Source organism: Lates calcarifer, linkage group LG7_1 (assembly GCF_001640805.2).
Source record: "Lates calcarifer isolate ASB-BC8 linkage group LG7_1, TLL_Latcal_v3, whole genome shotgun sequence".
Taxonomy (NCBI): domain Eukaryota; kingdom Metazoa; phylum Chordata; class Actinopteri; family Centropomidae; genus Lates; species Lates calcarifer.
In genome coordinates, this window is record NC_066839.1 from 8,167 (window position 1) to 21,647 (window position 13,481).

At 43.5% G+C, this 13,481-nt stretch overlaps 4 protein-coding genes across 9 annotated transcripts; 1 reads left to right on the plus strand and 3 right to left on the minus strand.

The window, feature by feature from the left end:
- Window positions 1-3,039: 3,039 nt before the first annotated feature.
- si:dkey-85n7.8 (COX8 domain-containing protein) lies at window positions 3,040-4,818 on the minus strand. Its single transcript, XM_018686760.2, has 2 exons — window positions 4,004-4,818; window positions 3,040-3,825 (listed from the first exon to the last, which is right to left on the minus strand). The coding sequence occupies exons 1-2, from the start codon at window positions 4,130-4,132 to the stop codon at window positions 3,703-3,705; spliced, it is 252 nt and encodes an 83-aa protein (XP_018542276.2). The 5' UTR covers window positions 4,133-4,818; the 3' UTR covers window positions 3,040-3,702.
- A 118-nt stretch (window positions 4,819-4,936) lies between these two features.
- Window positions 4,937-9,331, minus strand: ubr7 (ubiquitin protein ligase E3 component n-recognin 7). Of its 4 annotated transcripts, none has more exons than XM_018686840.2 (12): window positions 9,146-9,331; window positions 8,643-8,763; window positions 7,293-7,426; window positions 7,105-7,165; window positions 6,912-7,007; window positions 6,781-6,834; window positions 6,415-6,520; window positions 6,272-6,348; window positions 5,952-6,110; window positions 5,696-5,861; window positions 5,376-5,437; window positions 4,937-5,295 (listed from the first exon to the last, which is right to left on the minus strand). In XM_018686840.2, the coding sequence occupies exons 2-12, from the start codon at window positions 8,757-8,759 to the stop codon at window positions 5,203-5,205; spliced, it is 1,125 nt and encodes a 374-aa protein (XP_018542356.1). In that variant the 5' UTR covers window positions 8,760-8,763; window positions 9,146-9,331; the 3' UTR covers window positions 4,937-5,202. The 4 variants fall into 4 exon arrangements, with proteins under 4 accessions (XP_018542356.1, XP_018542358.1, XP_018542357.1 ...); XM_018686842.2 differs by having other exon boundaries at window positions 6,472-6,520; window positions 8,643-8,766; XM_018686841.2 differs by having other exon boundaries at window positions 6,272-6,342; window positions 8,643-8,766.
- A 528-nt stretch (window positions 9,332-9,859) lies between these two features.
- si:dkeyp-55f12.3 (uncharacterized protein LOC568418 homolog) lies at window positions 9,860-10,540 on the plus strand. The gene is made up of 2 exons (XM_051071536.1): window positions 9,860-10,084; window positions 10,273-10,540. The coding sequence occupies exons 1-2, from the start codon at window positions 9,901-9,903 to the stop codon at window positions 10,368-10,370; spliced, it is 282 nt and encodes a 93-aa protein (XP_050927493.1). The 5' UTR covers window positions 9,860-9,900; the 3' UTR covers window positions 10,371-10,540.
- Window positions 10,541-11,764: 1,224 nt separating this feature from the next.
- On the minus strand, window positions 11,765-13,463 carry tmem251 (transmembrane protein 251). Of its 3 annotated transcripts, none has more exons than XM_018686844.2 (3): window positions 13,304-13,463; window positions 12,221-12,584; window positions 11,765-12,074 (listed from the first exon to the last, which is right to left on the minus strand). In XM_018686844.2, exons 2-3 carry the CDS (start codon window positions 12,574-12,576, stop codon window positions 12,017-12,019), a joined length of 414 nt encoding a protein of 137 aa, XP_018542360.1. In that variant the 5' UTR covers window positions 12,577-12,584; window positions 13,304-13,463; the 3' UTR covers window positions 11,765-12,016. The 3 variants fall into 3 exon arrangements, with proteins under 3 accessions (XP_018542360.1, XP_018542359.1, XP_018542361.1); XM_018686843.2 differs by lacking the exon at window positions 13,304-13,463 and adding an exon at window positions 13,084-13,227; XM_018686845.2 differs by lacking the exon at window positions 13,304-13,463 and adding an exon at window positions 13,084-13,221 and having other exon boundaries at window positions 11,765-12,584.
- Between the last annotated feature and the right edge of the window lie 18 nt (window positions 13,464-13,481).

The window sequence follows — 13,481 nt, forward strand, 5'->3', positions numbered from 1 at the left end:
CAGATCTCACCATCACTAACAGATCAAACTAAACAGAGACAGTCAGTCTTTTCTTTACTACACACAAAGAAACTGAATCTTTCCCAAAACTTTCAAACATTCTGCAGTCCTCTGAATAAACTCACTGTCCAAACAACACAAGATCACTACATGCTCTGATTGTGTTGAGGACATCTGTCCAACACCGTTAACAGCTCAGCTGTTGCTCACAGAGTGAAGACAAAGAGAAAGAAGACAGACAAATGAACGGGCGGCCATGTTGGACAGAGGGAAGACATGTTGTCAGAAGACAGACAGTAACATCACAGCAGCCGAACAAGGACAACAACAAACATCTGAAGCTGATTAAACAGAGACAGTCATGACACGGCAGCCATGACACCTTCAACAGAGAGACAGAATAAAAAGAAAAATGAGACTTACTGGTTCGTAGATCTACCTGGAAGAAGAAAAAAAAAAAAGAAAAGTTACTGAGTAAAGTCTGAAGTCTCAGACAGTTTGATCATTTCATCACCTTTAAATTCTCTCTGCACCATTAGAGATATTATATACAGACTAATAATTAATTACAGCTCTGTGCTCACTCTGACCACTTGAAATGACATTCATGTTAATGCTAACTGGTGGCTAACAGCTAGCTTCCAGGTGTGTCTTACCTTCTTGTGTGAGGTTCAAAGTTCCTCCTGAAGTTGGACAAGTTTGTCTCAGAGTCTCTTTTCTTTTCCAGTTCTATTCATTAAAAAGAAAAACATGAATTTAAGTCTGGTCTCAAACCTCTGTTTCCTGGTCCTGCAGCGACAGTTTGCTCATTTCTCCTCTTTGAAAAGTCACACTGAGTTTAGAAACAACAGAGTTGAGTTGAACAGAGTGGAAAACCTCGCCCGTCAATCAGCTGCTGATCAACAGTAGCAGAGAATTCATTCCTCACTGCTCTGACACGGAGCCTGTTCTGCCTGGCGTCCGCGTGGCGGCCGGCGGCCATGTTAACAGGTGAGAGCCGCTCACAGGCCGCGAGCCACAACGCGAGAAGCCATCAGGAGACGATCACACTGACGTCAGAGCAGCGACATAAAGCCAAATCAATCAATCAATAACTGATGTCCGTTATCAGAGTCAGAGCAGAAACATAGAGCCGCTGAACCACATTCACCTGAAGCTGCTGCTGCTGCTGCTGCACGTGCACAGGTGAAACACTCGCCTGTTTTTACCATCGTCAAATTTCTCCAGGTGAATCAGAGTCAGAGCTAATGAAGCTAATGAAGCTAACACAGGCTCAGTCGGACTCTCTGCTGTTACACAGTTTAAAAACACACGCTCACAGTTCAACATGACACAGAAACACGCTCACACACCTGATGTGACCTTAAAAAGGCGCACTCACCTGAGAGTTTTCTGAGTGGAGCTGGAACCGGTGTCTTAATCCACCCCCTTGTTCCGTCTGGACTCAGTCTCTTCCATGCACGATTTTAAATTCGAAGCCGCCTCCACACGACCAATTAACGCGTTTGGCGCCTGACGTCACGCACCTGTCCCGCTGTGATGCGTAGCCTAATTGATCTGTGACCGACTCGTGGAGCTGTTTCCTGCAGGAAACGATGAACCTGCTGTTTTTTTAATCATTAATTGATTTATTATTCTTGCGTCCGAACCTGTTTGATTATTTCCTGACATCAAGTGAACGTAGTGAGGAGGTGGATATAGTAAACAAGTACTTTGAACTGACTGGTTCATCTCTGTACAGATTAATATCTTTTACTGTTTTATTTATTTGAACTTATTCATTTTATTGTATTTATTTCCTCTGTGCTCATGTTCTTTGGTCTTCTTTCCATTTTATTTGTCTAGCTTTATTTTGTTAAGTAAAACACTTTGTAATATTGCTAAGAAAAGTGTTAGTAAGTGTATAAACAAAGTTTATTATTATTATATTTCATATAGAGCAGGTCTAGACCATACTCTTTAAAATAGGTATTTACAGAGAGAGACCCAACAGATCCACCATGAGCAGCACTAGGAGACAGTGGAGAGGAAACACTTCCTTTAAGAGGCAGAAACCTCGAGCAGAACCAGACTCAGCGGTGGGCGGCCATCTGACTCAACCGGTTGGAGGGAGGGGGGGTAATAGGGTAATAATAATGATAATAATAATGAAAAAATAAATAAATAAATAAAATAGTGATTACAAGCAGCAGTAATATTAGAAGCAGCACTAATTATAGCAGCAGAGTGAAGTTGTAGGAGCAGCAGGAGACTTGTCATCACAGATCAGACTCTACAGCTCCAGAGGCAGAAATACCTGCAGAAAGAGACAGAAGAGGAGAGAGAGACGGAAGAGCACAATACTACAGGAAAGCTGTGATATCAAGTTAGTAACATGTTTATGGGATCAAATGATCCTGTTAGTTCTCATCAAGAAAACTTGGTTCATTGAACACAAACACAGAAACAAATCAGCAGAGTGAAACTCACTGATGTTGACCTGTCTGAGCACTGCCTCAAACCTCTAATATTTCCTGCAGAGACAGTTTGGTAATCTCCTGACCTGGAAATTAATTCTGGTATCTGTGTGAGAGGGGGAGGAGAGGGGGAGGAAAGACACAGACAGGAGGGATGAGTCCAAACTGAGGTTTTAAGGTCAGATGTCTTAAACTTGCATCAGTCTGATGCTACACACATGTAAAGAGGACAGCTCTAATCCAGTGTTTTTGTTTGATTTCAGTGAAATTCATTTTGACCTGAAACTTGATGATGAACCTCTGATCCTCTGATTTTAACAGAGAAATGAAGAGTTCAGCTGCTATATCATTGATTGTTTGTGACTGGTTCTATATGAAACATCTTAATTTTACAATAAGTTATGTTGAAATTATACTGAGTCGTACTGCGAGAGTGAACCACTGTCAAACTCAACAGTAAAATAAACAGTTAATGTGTAAACTCTCACATCCTGTTAAACATTTAACTCTCAGTTCAGCTGTGAACTAAACTTTTCATCTGAAGATTTTTTTTATCAAATGACACAAGAAAAAAGGTTTCCTCACTGATATTTTTAATATTAAACTGGACACAAAACAGGTTCACTACTGGCAATAACACAACAAGTGACAACAGCACAACCATAGGAACTGAGGCAAAAACAAACAGGCTGGTGTGGAGAGAGAAAAAACCTGTAGCTCAGCCGGAAAAGAAACTAATCTCAGGTCGAAAACAACACAAAGAAACAAGCAGAGAAAGAGGAGGGAAACTGGTACCAACAGGTAAAGAGAAGTGGGCAGGGCAGACAGGTGGCTACAGACAGAAAACTCTGAATGTTAAATAAACTGTAAATAAAAGAAATAAAAATGACTGTAAGATGAAGATGAAAACATCTCGCTCTCAGGTTTAATGAGTTTGTCTCTGTGGGAACTGATGTTCTTAAACAGGAAGTGATTAACTGTATAAATCCAGCAGAAGAAAACTAAACAAACAGAAACATCCTGCTCAAACACAAACATACAAACTCCAGCTTTTATTTTATCTTCAAACACTTCCTGTTTGTTGAGAGCCCAGTTCAGAGAAACAGGCTGCTCTTATTTTGAAAGAACAGTGTTGCTCTGTCGAAGTCATAATAAATGTTTAAGTTGTGAAAGTGAAAATTTAAAATATATCAACAAGTGAAAGACATCCAGCTGTTGGTGCTGAGGAAGAGGAGGAGGAATATGATCAAGTCCTGCGACTCTGTTGGACCTGTTTGGACCTCTGCCGATACTCCGGCAGGTGATGGAGGATCCAGGCGGCTGGAGTCAACATGGCTGCCGCAAACACCGACATGACGAAGAAACTTTGCTGTTAGAGACAAAAAACAACCAATCAGAGAAATCCATCTGAAGGCTGAAACAAAACCTGTCTTTGATCATTAACTGTTAATTGATTTGAACGCATTGATTGTTTTTCTGAACACCTTTTTTTGTTCTTGTAGACCAGTATCTGGACCTGGTTTTGATAGATGATGGATGAGACTCACCACGGCTCCGATCTTGTTCCTCGGAGGTTTGCTGTAAATCATCTTCCTCGTCTCCGTCAGGATTTCTTTTGGACGAGTCCGTTTCATCACTGAAACATTTCCCATCATCCTCAGGACCCCGTTTACCATTGTCACAGCAACCAATACCTGCTCAGTCAGGAGAAACTGATTCTGATTCTGATTGGCTGATGTTTAGTCCCTGTTTGTTCTCAGTTTGATGTGATCAGTGTGAACTCCTCAGTCAGACTGAGGCTGAAGAAAGAGGAGGGGAGAGGAGTCGGGGGGGGGGGGATTAGACACACAGCTGACCGAGGTTTGTAGTTTGATGATCTGCAGATGAAACAAGAAAATAAACAGAGACAGAAAATAATTTATCAACAGAATCTGAAAGCCAACCCCCCTTCCCACCACCACCAGCTGCTGCTGCTGCTGCTCTGTTGCTCAACAATGAAGCTGATTAGATTTGCTCTGCAGAACAAACAGAGGAGAGGAAAAGCATTAAGAGGATGAAGGAGTGATGGAGGATGGAGGAGTGATGAAGGAGGGATGGAGGGATGGAGGAGTGGAGGATGGAGGAGTGATGGAGTAATGGAGGGTGGAGGTAATGAAGTGTTTGATGTTGCAGAAACAGAGCTGCAGGTTACAATCATCAGAAAACATCAAAGGATGAAAACGCAGAGCTGCAGAACTACATTTACTGTAATAACTTCAGTACACTACCTCAGTACTGTGCTGAGGTACCTATACTTGAGCATTTCCATGTTCTTGTGGTCTGTGTTACAACTGAGATTAATTCACAGATTTTATGTCAAACATTAAAAAGTTATAAACAGATTTTAAACCTTTAAATGTCGATTTTCATTTAAATGAACCTGTGAAGATTTGAAGCTCAGTCTGGTTGATTGATCCTGACATACAAGCAGACTCCATGTCGGTGTGGAGGTTCAGTTTTATTGGTTTTCATTAAAAAGAAAACACAAAAACAACACAAATGTTACTGTTGGTGACCTTTGACCTCTGAAACACAAACATTAAAAACAGGACGTCTCAAAGATTCAAAATAAACTGGTAAAAACTTTAAAATGTGCAGAAAATCCACAAATATCAGCTGATCGACAGGAAACAGGACAGGAAATTATGTGGGATGACCCAGTCAGGTGATTAGAAGAAGGTCAAAGGTCATGGTTAGTCGCAGGTCATCAGGTACAGTAGAAACGTCCAGCATCGACTCGTCGTCTCTTACGACTCTGCTGTTGCTCAAAGAACTGACGGATGTCATCAGGAGTCACGACCTATCAGAGAACAGAGTAAGAGTCATGTGACATCAGGTGTCAGGTCAGAGGTCAGAGGTCATGTCCAGGGTGAAACCAACCTTTCCTTCAGATGCGAATCTCTGCAGAAAATCCTTGAGTTCAGTCTTCATGTCGTTGTATCCTGAAACAAACAAAGTCATCAGAAAACAAACATGACTGACAGTAGTACTGCAGTACCACATCCAGTACTGCTGTACTGCAGTCTACTACGTCCAGTACTGTAGTATGGCTACGTCCTACATCCAGTTTTTATATTCAGCACTGTAGTTCTACGTGCAGTATTGTGGATCCATATGCTATTCTAGTTTAGCGTGTAGTGCTTGTACTTTTAGTGCGTATTACTTGTAGTTTAGTCTGTAGTACTTGTAGTTTAGCATACCGTGGATGATCTCGAGTTGCTGCACTCGGTTCAGGTTGTCGAGTGCTGACATCAGAGGATCGTGTCCTTGTTCTTTTTGTTCGTTGTTCTTTCCTTTTTTCTCGTAGGCGAGGACGGTGTCTGACTCGTCAAACAGGAAGGACAGATCGGCTTCAGACAGACGCTCCTGACAACACAAAGGTCAGGTACAGACAGGTGAGGTACAGACAGGTGAGTTAATTTGTGATTAAAGATGTGAGCTGTTGGTGAATGTTACCTGGCAGGTGCTGCAGGAGCAGAGCTTGGAGCGCCACGCTGACGGCCAGAACACAGCTCCTGATTGGACTCTTTTCTGACCAGTCTCCTGCAGTTCCTTCAGTCTGCAGCTTGACTCCTCACGGCTCCGCTTACAGCTGGGCTCGATGACATCATCAACCTGACAGATTATTGATCAGTTATCAATCACATTGATTAGAGCAAACAGCTCCTGTGCAGATATAAACAGATTGACTCATAATAGGTAACAGGTACTCTAACAGATACTTTATCACTTGTATTGTAACCACAGTAAACACAGGTGTGTCCTCATCAGCTCACCTGTTCTTCCTTGTTGGGAACATCTGTGTTTGAATCTCCTCCCGTTTCCTCCTTCACCGGTACTGCTGCACCTGGAACTGAACAGGAAGTACATCACACACAGGAAGTACATCACACACAGGGTAAGCTCATTATTCATTTACCTGCCAGGTGAGCAGCATAGGTCCAGAGGAAAGGGTTTTTGTTCATACAGGACTCACAGATCATCTCCTGCAGCTCCACACAGTCTGGAACCACACAGCCCAGGTGCTAAACACACACACAGGTACAGATACAGGTACAGGTGAGGACAGTGTGGGTGGACCAGCAGGGGGCACCAAAACAAGCTCACAGCTCCATCCAATAATCTCATCATGCAGTGCATCTTGGGAGGTAAAGGTGTTTTTTCCTCTCTCAAGTAGAGAGTCGTGCTCTAAGTCTGGACAGGTTAGCCATCTCAGTGGCTAACTGTTACCTCTGATAGTCTCTACAGCAGGTGTACTTCTGTTACCTGTGTTTGATGGACTCACCCTGCCATGCAGCCAGTCCTCACACACCACACACTGAATCATCTCATCCTCCACCTGCAGACAAAACCACAGTTTAGTTAAGAGACCAGAGTACACTTGGTGGACAGGTGAGCCTAACCTGTGTGTCTCACCTGATCATCTGGGTCTGGATAAGGCCGACTACAGGTACAGTAAATTCCAAAGAAGTTATGACTGTATTTGTTCAGACTGTTGACTTCATCTTTGTCCTGAAACACACAACACAGTGACATGATGAGGACATCTGAACACAACAAACACTGTGAGGACATCTGTTTACTTTGTTTAACTTTGATTTGAACTCACAGGGAAAAGTTTACACTGCAGCTCTGTGAACTTCCTGTTTCCACAGTCACAACGAAAGTTCCTGCAGAAAACAGAAGAAAATTAAAATCTGATTAAAAACTGCAGAGTCAGATTATCAGTGATGATACTGTGAGTTACACTATGTGTGTTACACTGTGTGTGTCTGTGTGTGACAGGGGAGCGCTCACCTCTTGGTGTAGAGTTCGAAGAGGTCATGCCCCTCATGACATTTATATGAACAGGCCAAACACACACCTGCTGCCTCTCCTCCCTTTGGTGTACAGGTGTTACAGGCGTACAGAGCCTGACGCTTCACATAGCCCTGAAAACACACACACACGCACGCACGCACACACACACACACACACACACACACACACACACACACACATAGTGTAACATGTATGAAGTGTATTTAAGACATATCAGATGAGTCACACTGATGATCTTGTTACCATGACACCTGTTGTCAGGTGCGTATGTTTTCCTAAATGAATGTTATGTCTCATCAGTGTGCTGACATCATCTGATTATTACAGGCAGTTCATCAATAATCACTCATGTTATTGATGATTGGCAATCAATTAGTCTGAAGATCAAAGAGACAGACAGGATCAGACAGACAGGAGCTCAACACGACTTTAACAGAAAAACCTGTTTTCATTTCCCAGTTAAACATGTCGAACAACAGAAACTGTCTCAGGGTAAAACCTGTCTAACTTCCACCTCTGAGCCAGAAAAAAATAAAACTACAAAAACTGACAGGTGGACTGGGGACAAGTGTACATCAACCCGTGAGGTCTGATCCCACAGAAGCTGAAAACCTTCAAGCTGCTGTGACAGAACCTGAACCCAGACCATCACAGACTGGTCAGAGGGTCCAAGTCAACTTTCTTTATATAGCACTAATTCATAGCAGAAGTTATCTGGAGGCACTGTACATATAGAGCAGGTCTAGACCGAACCCTTTATCTTAAAATTTAGAGAGAGAGACCCAACAGATACACCATGAGCAGCACTAGGAGACTATGGAGAGAAACAACTTCCTTTAAGAGACAGAAACCTCGAGCAGAACCGGACTCAGGGTGGGTGGCCATCTGACAGTCTATTTTAAGACGTAATAATAACAATAACAATAATAATAATAGTCCATGATGACCTCGGTCCACCACTGAGACCTCCTACAGTGGACAGGGTCAGACCTGGACCTTGGAGCTGGTCTGAGTCACAGCCAGGTATGTTGTTTACATTTCTTTGACTCACTCTACCTGAACCCTGTTCCAGACCAGATCCTCCTCCTCATACCAGCTGGACTCTCTGAGGACTCAGTCTCTTGGGATCATTGATCAGAAACAGTTTGGGGATCAGGACAAAGATTTAAAGGAGCTGACTCAGCCTCCAAATCCCCCAGATCTCAGTCTGATCCACGGAGGATCCAGAACTTAAGGATCTATGTTAACGGCTCCTGATACCACAAGAACCTTCTGGTCTGTGGAGTCCAGGTCTCAATGGGTTAGATCTGGGTGGAGGACACTCACCTGAGGGTAGGAGCAGTGGTCTGAGTCACTTCCTGCCAAAACAGCTGAAGCTTCTTCCTCCAACTCTTCATCTTCCTCCAGAACATCAACCAGAGACACCGTCTGCTCCTCACACATGGTTCTACTGATTAACAAACAACAAACACGGGTCAGAGATCAGCAGTAAACAACTACAGTGACTGAGCAGACAGAAGCTGCACACGTGTCTGTATCACACACCTGTTTGTCTCATAGGTGTTGGATCGTCAAACACCTGTTATTTAAAGAAAATGAGGCGAACAGCGGACCTTCAGTCTCTGTCTCTGTCTCTGTCTCTCTCTCTCTCTCTCTGCAGGTGACTATTAATCAGTCTAATCTGGTGATCGATCAGTCCGATCAGCTGCCGATCGTTCAGAAATCAGTTGGGGACAGTTAGCTGCTGCCTCCGTAAACACAACTGCTTCTGCTCTGTGCTCATGCTAATGCTAACGATGTTAGCTCTGTGAATAAAAACACAAACTCACCGAGTCGATCCGGGTCGTGAGCAGGAGAGTAACCGGACAGTTTCCACCGTCTGATCCGCCTGGAGAGCCGCAGATAAACCCAACAACAATAATCAATAGCTCTCTCTGTTGTTCGGCTGATCAGATCTTTGTTGTCAAATTGTTAGTTGCTACTAGCTGATGACAACTTCCGGTTCACTTCCGCAGGTCGTATTTGGCGGCATTCTAGGGTCCGAGGTCATCGAATAAAAGAACGGATTAAAATTAATGAAATCGATTAAAAACAGAATGGAAGAATCCGACAGAAGAACAGAGTTTAAATCTGATGACAAATAAACTTTATTAATGTAAGGATGAAAAATAAGTTTAACAACGTGATGACGTATATGTATGGCGGCTCTATGGTGCGTTTACGTACCTCAGAGAAAATCCTACAGTCGTTTATTTTCCTGAGATGAATAAACACTGATTAGTTATTTCATATTTGTAAAACAACACACACACACACACACACACACACACACACACACACACACACAGTTAAACAGTAACTGTAACAGTTAAAGAGTCCACTAATACCAATATTACTGCTACTATTGCTGCTACTGCTACTAATAATATGAATAAAAAGAAGAGGCGGAGGAAGAGGAGGAAAAGCACCCCTGAGACCAGAGAGTTGATCCTTGAATGAATTAAACCTTGGAAAGGTGACGTACGTAAGGTACTTGAAGGCAGCACACGGTGTGTGATGACGACAGCAGGAGGTCATAGTGAAGATGGCGGATGTAGCGGTGTTAGCTGAGCTGAAGTTCAGAGATGGACTGCGACAGAAAATCTGCGTCCAAATAGAGAATAACCTGAGTTCCCTCATCCGCGGAGTAAAAGAGCTGAACACGAACGTCTCACAGCTTCTCAGCGAGCTGGTGGAGCGGGAAAAAGCCCGCGGAGACAGAGCAGTAGGTGAGTTACCTGGTGGGAACTGTTACATATCACGTGTTATTGTTGTTGTTCAGACACGCGATTTGGCTAAGATCACCTGCAAGTTCATTCTTAGGGTTTCATGTCTGTTGTTCAGATAGACACACCTGAACATCAGGTAAACACACCTGGGCAACAGATTTCAGATTCACCTGTTTTACCTGTTACAGGTGAGGAAGAGGAGGAGGACAGCGATGAAGAGGACGAGGAGACAGGGGATCCTCAAAACTCTGAACTACAACCTCCAGCTAAAAGATCCAAGACCTGAAACACCTGAGGACACCTGAGAACTGTTGGAGAAAGAATGATGTCACAGTTTCACCTGTTGAACTGGAGATGATGATGATGTCAGGTGATCAGTCACATGAATCAGTAAAATAAAGCTGTTACAGCTCTGTCTCAGGTGAAGTCTAAAAATAAAATGTGATTTTTACAACATCTCCTGATCTCTGCCTGGACCCTGAATCCAAAACCAGTTCCAACCAGTTCAGCTGCTGGAGGTCTGGACTAGCATCTGTCTAATGTCCAGGCCCTCCTGCTGGGACAGGTACAGGTGAGTGAGGATGAGTTCACCCAAATAATAGGAAACATTTTGTATGAGAACCACATCAGGTGAACAGGTGTTTGTTTTAGTTCAGGTGAACAGAGCTCTGTTCCATGAAGCAGGATCATTGGTTACGATGGTAACTTCAGTCTGATGACGGTGGTTCACTTCTTGTGGCGGTAAATCTCGATGGTAACTGATGCTGAATGGCTAACCTGCTCCAGGTTCACTTCAGAGGATCAGATCAAACTACTGACCAATCAGATGACTGGAAAACTGTGGTCATCATTTCTGCAGGATCCTGACAGGAACAATAGAGTGACATGATAAAGATCAATAGATGTTTTTATAGATCAGTGAATGGTTTTGTTCCAGTCTTTGTCCTCAACAGAGCTTCTAACAAACAGAGAGTTTCTCCCACTGAATGATCACACACTGACTGTTAGATCTTCATGTTGATGGAACAAAGATGCTTTTCTCTTCACACTGTTGAAGATTTCTGCTGATTCTAAATGAACATTTCAGTCAGATGGAGCTCAGACATGAACTCTCTCCTCTCCTCTCTGCTTTGGCAGTAGAAACACTCTGACATTACTGTCACTGTTTATCTGCATCACATATTCACACTAACTCACAATAAACCACCATCACACTAAGGAGCACAAACACTCACTCACTGAAAACACTTGATGGACTTATTTACAATAAATCCTCAGCCTGACTTTGATCACTGCTGATTATTTCTACTGTTTCTATTCTAGTCATGTGATCATATTGTTCACATTTCACCTTGTTAAATGTCATGTTAGGACGTGGCTGGAACTGAAACTACCTGCAGCTCTCAGCCTGACTTTTCATAGAATATTAGGTTTCTTACTCATGGTTCAGACAATGCTGCTTCAACTAACAACTCCACCTCTTTACCATGAACCATCAGGAAATCCTGGGTCGACTGAACCAGGTGATAACCAGTGTCTGACACTCAGTCACTCTGTGGTTGTTATGTTTACTGAAGCCAGATAAAGATCCTGGATCAGTTCAACCTGCTTTATAGAACAGAGCTCAGGTGTTTGTCTGAGATTATTATAACAGCAATAAAAAGAGAAAAAAAAGATCAATTTAGACTTTTACAAGGATTTTTAATTAGTTTTTAAAGTTGTCATAGTAACCAGTGTATATCATGTGATTTGTGTTATTACAGAAAAGTATCACAGAAAATCAGACTCTCTGTTTGGCCAGAAACTATCAGGTTACCTCTGTTCTAAATGTTAAGCTGCAGATAGCCATGGTAACATCAGCAATGCTTCAGGCAACTGGTCAAAGTAAGTGTGGAGGTGCAGCTGTCACAGGACACCTGCTGATCCTGACAGTCAATGCTCAGGGTGGTACTCTTGATCCTGACAGTCCAGATTGAGGGCAGTCCTGTTCCTGACAGACAGAGTGGAGGGTTAAACATCCAACAGGAGTGTTTCTGTTAAAAAAGGCACACAGGAAGTGACATCACAACATAAACACAAACAGTCCAGAGCCCCGTGGCCTCTGTGATTGGTCCTCTCTACGTGTCAATCACCGACCCTGCCCTGTGATTGGTTGATGTCGGGGAGGCGTGGCGGCGGCTGCACAGCAGGGTGATGCAGACAGGAAGTACGCAGTAACCGACAGCTCGGGGGTCGGCTCTCGTGCACGAGAACAGGAAGAGGAAGAGCTGCAGGTACGGCAGCAGGAAGACCGACGCCCACATCCACACAGGGAGCGACGGCAGGTGAGACCAGGTGATGGCGAGGGGCGGGGCCGATGGGCTGAACCCACCTCTCTGGACCCGCTCCAAACTGAGCGTGTGCACCTCAAAGACGTAGTACACCGCCATGATGCTGAACAGCAGGTAGAGAGCCACGCCCACCCATCCCATCCTCTGACGGAAGTTCATCATCCTCCATACTGTGGGAGATAATCAATAACCAATCAGTAATCAGTGCCTTTAGTGCATGATCAATACATCTTCTATACCAAAAGAAGTAACAAGTGATCAATACATCATCCCATGTTAATCAATCAATATGTGATCATCCCCCACACAGTCACAAAAAAATCAAAAATCAATTTACGGTCAACTTTGAGGGTTCTCTTCCTGTTTCCACCGTCACAGTGACGTTACAGTGTAATGCCTGAGTTTCTCAGCTGAAGCTCATTCTATCGTTACATAATCAACACTAAAACATCAATAATAAATACATCCTCCATCAGTGTGCCAGACTCGAGCTACATTTCAGCTGATTTAAGTCTTCACTGTCGGAGTGTAAACCTGTTTATGTCCAGTGTGACATTACATCATAAACATATAGTTTCCGCCAAACTCCGTTAACTTTTCTCCTGATTTAACGCTGCTGGACGTGCAGCTGTCTGTGCATGACGTTACCAACATTCAATGTGAGCTGACCTCGGTTCTCTGTACCAGACTCCATTCAATTTCCAACAGTTTTAACTCTGATGAATCTCACTCTGATGTTTCCTGCCGACCTCCATCTTGTTTGCTGTTTATTTACACTCAGACTGTTAGCCTGTTAGCAGTGTGTTAGCCTGTTAGCAATCTGTTAGCAGTCTGTTAGCCTGTTAGCAGCCTGTTAACCTGTTAGCTCATGTGTTTATCAGCTTCTCACCTTCCTTCGCGCTGATTCTTTCAAATTAAAATTCAGCTGAGCAGACTCGTTTCTATTCTGCAGTGGATCCCGGGAGATCCGGGAGGTCTCGCTCCTCTCTTCTTTTCTTCCTGTTTAGTCACCTGACATCCCGATGACGTCACACACACATACTGTCGCCAGCAGGTGGCGCCTCGGT

What these genes read in the sequence shown, in the direction of transcription:
- si:dkey-85n7.8 (XM_018686760.2), bottom strand. Translation starts at nt 4,132, where the DNA reads ATGGTAAACGGGGTCCTGAGGATGATGGGAAATGTTTCAGTGATGAAA. An exon ending in GGAACAAGATCGGAGCCGTG is followed by an intron (nt 3,826 to 4,003) that starts GTGAGTCTCATC and finishes TGTCTCTAACAG; the next exon opens with CAAAGTTTCTTCGTCATGTC.
- ubr7 (XM_018686840.2), bottom strand. Translation starts at nt 8,759, where the DNA reads ATGTGTGAGGAGCAGACGGTGTCTCTGGTTGATGTTCTGGAGGAAGAT. An exon ending in TTCGAACTCTACACCAAGAG is followed by an intron (nt 7,166 to 7,292) that starts GTGAGCGCTCCC and finishes TGTTTTCTGCAG; the next exon opens with GAACTTTCGTTGTGACTGTG. An exon ending in GATTCGCATCTGAAGGAAAG is followed by an intron (nt 5,296 to 5,375) that starts GTTGGTTTCACC and finishes GTTCTCTGATAG; the next exon opens with GTCGTGACTCCTGATGACAT.
- si:dkeyp-55f12.3 (XM_051071536.1), top strand. Translation starts at nt 9,901, where the DNA reads ATGGCGGATGTAGCGGTGTTAGCTGAGCTGAAGTTCAGAGATGGACTG. An exon ending in CCGCGGAGACAGAGCAGTAG is followed by an intron (nt 10,085 to 10,272) that starts GTGAGTTACCTG and finishes TACCTGTTACAG; the next exon opens with GTGAGGAAGAGGAGGAGGAC.
- tmem251 (XM_018686843.2), bottom strand. Translation starts at nt 13,108, where the DNA reads ATGGAGTCTGGTACAGAGAACCGAG. An exon ending in GTCTGGTACAGAGAACCGAG is followed by an intron (nt 12,585 to 13,083) that starts GTCAGCTCACAT and finishes TATCTCCCACAG; the next exon opens with TATGGAGGATGATGAACTTC. An exon ending in TCAACCAATCACAGGGCAGG is followed by an intron (nt 12,075 to 12,220) that starts GTCGGTGATTGA and finishes TCTGTCTGTCAG; the next exon opens with GAACAGGACTGCCCTCAATC.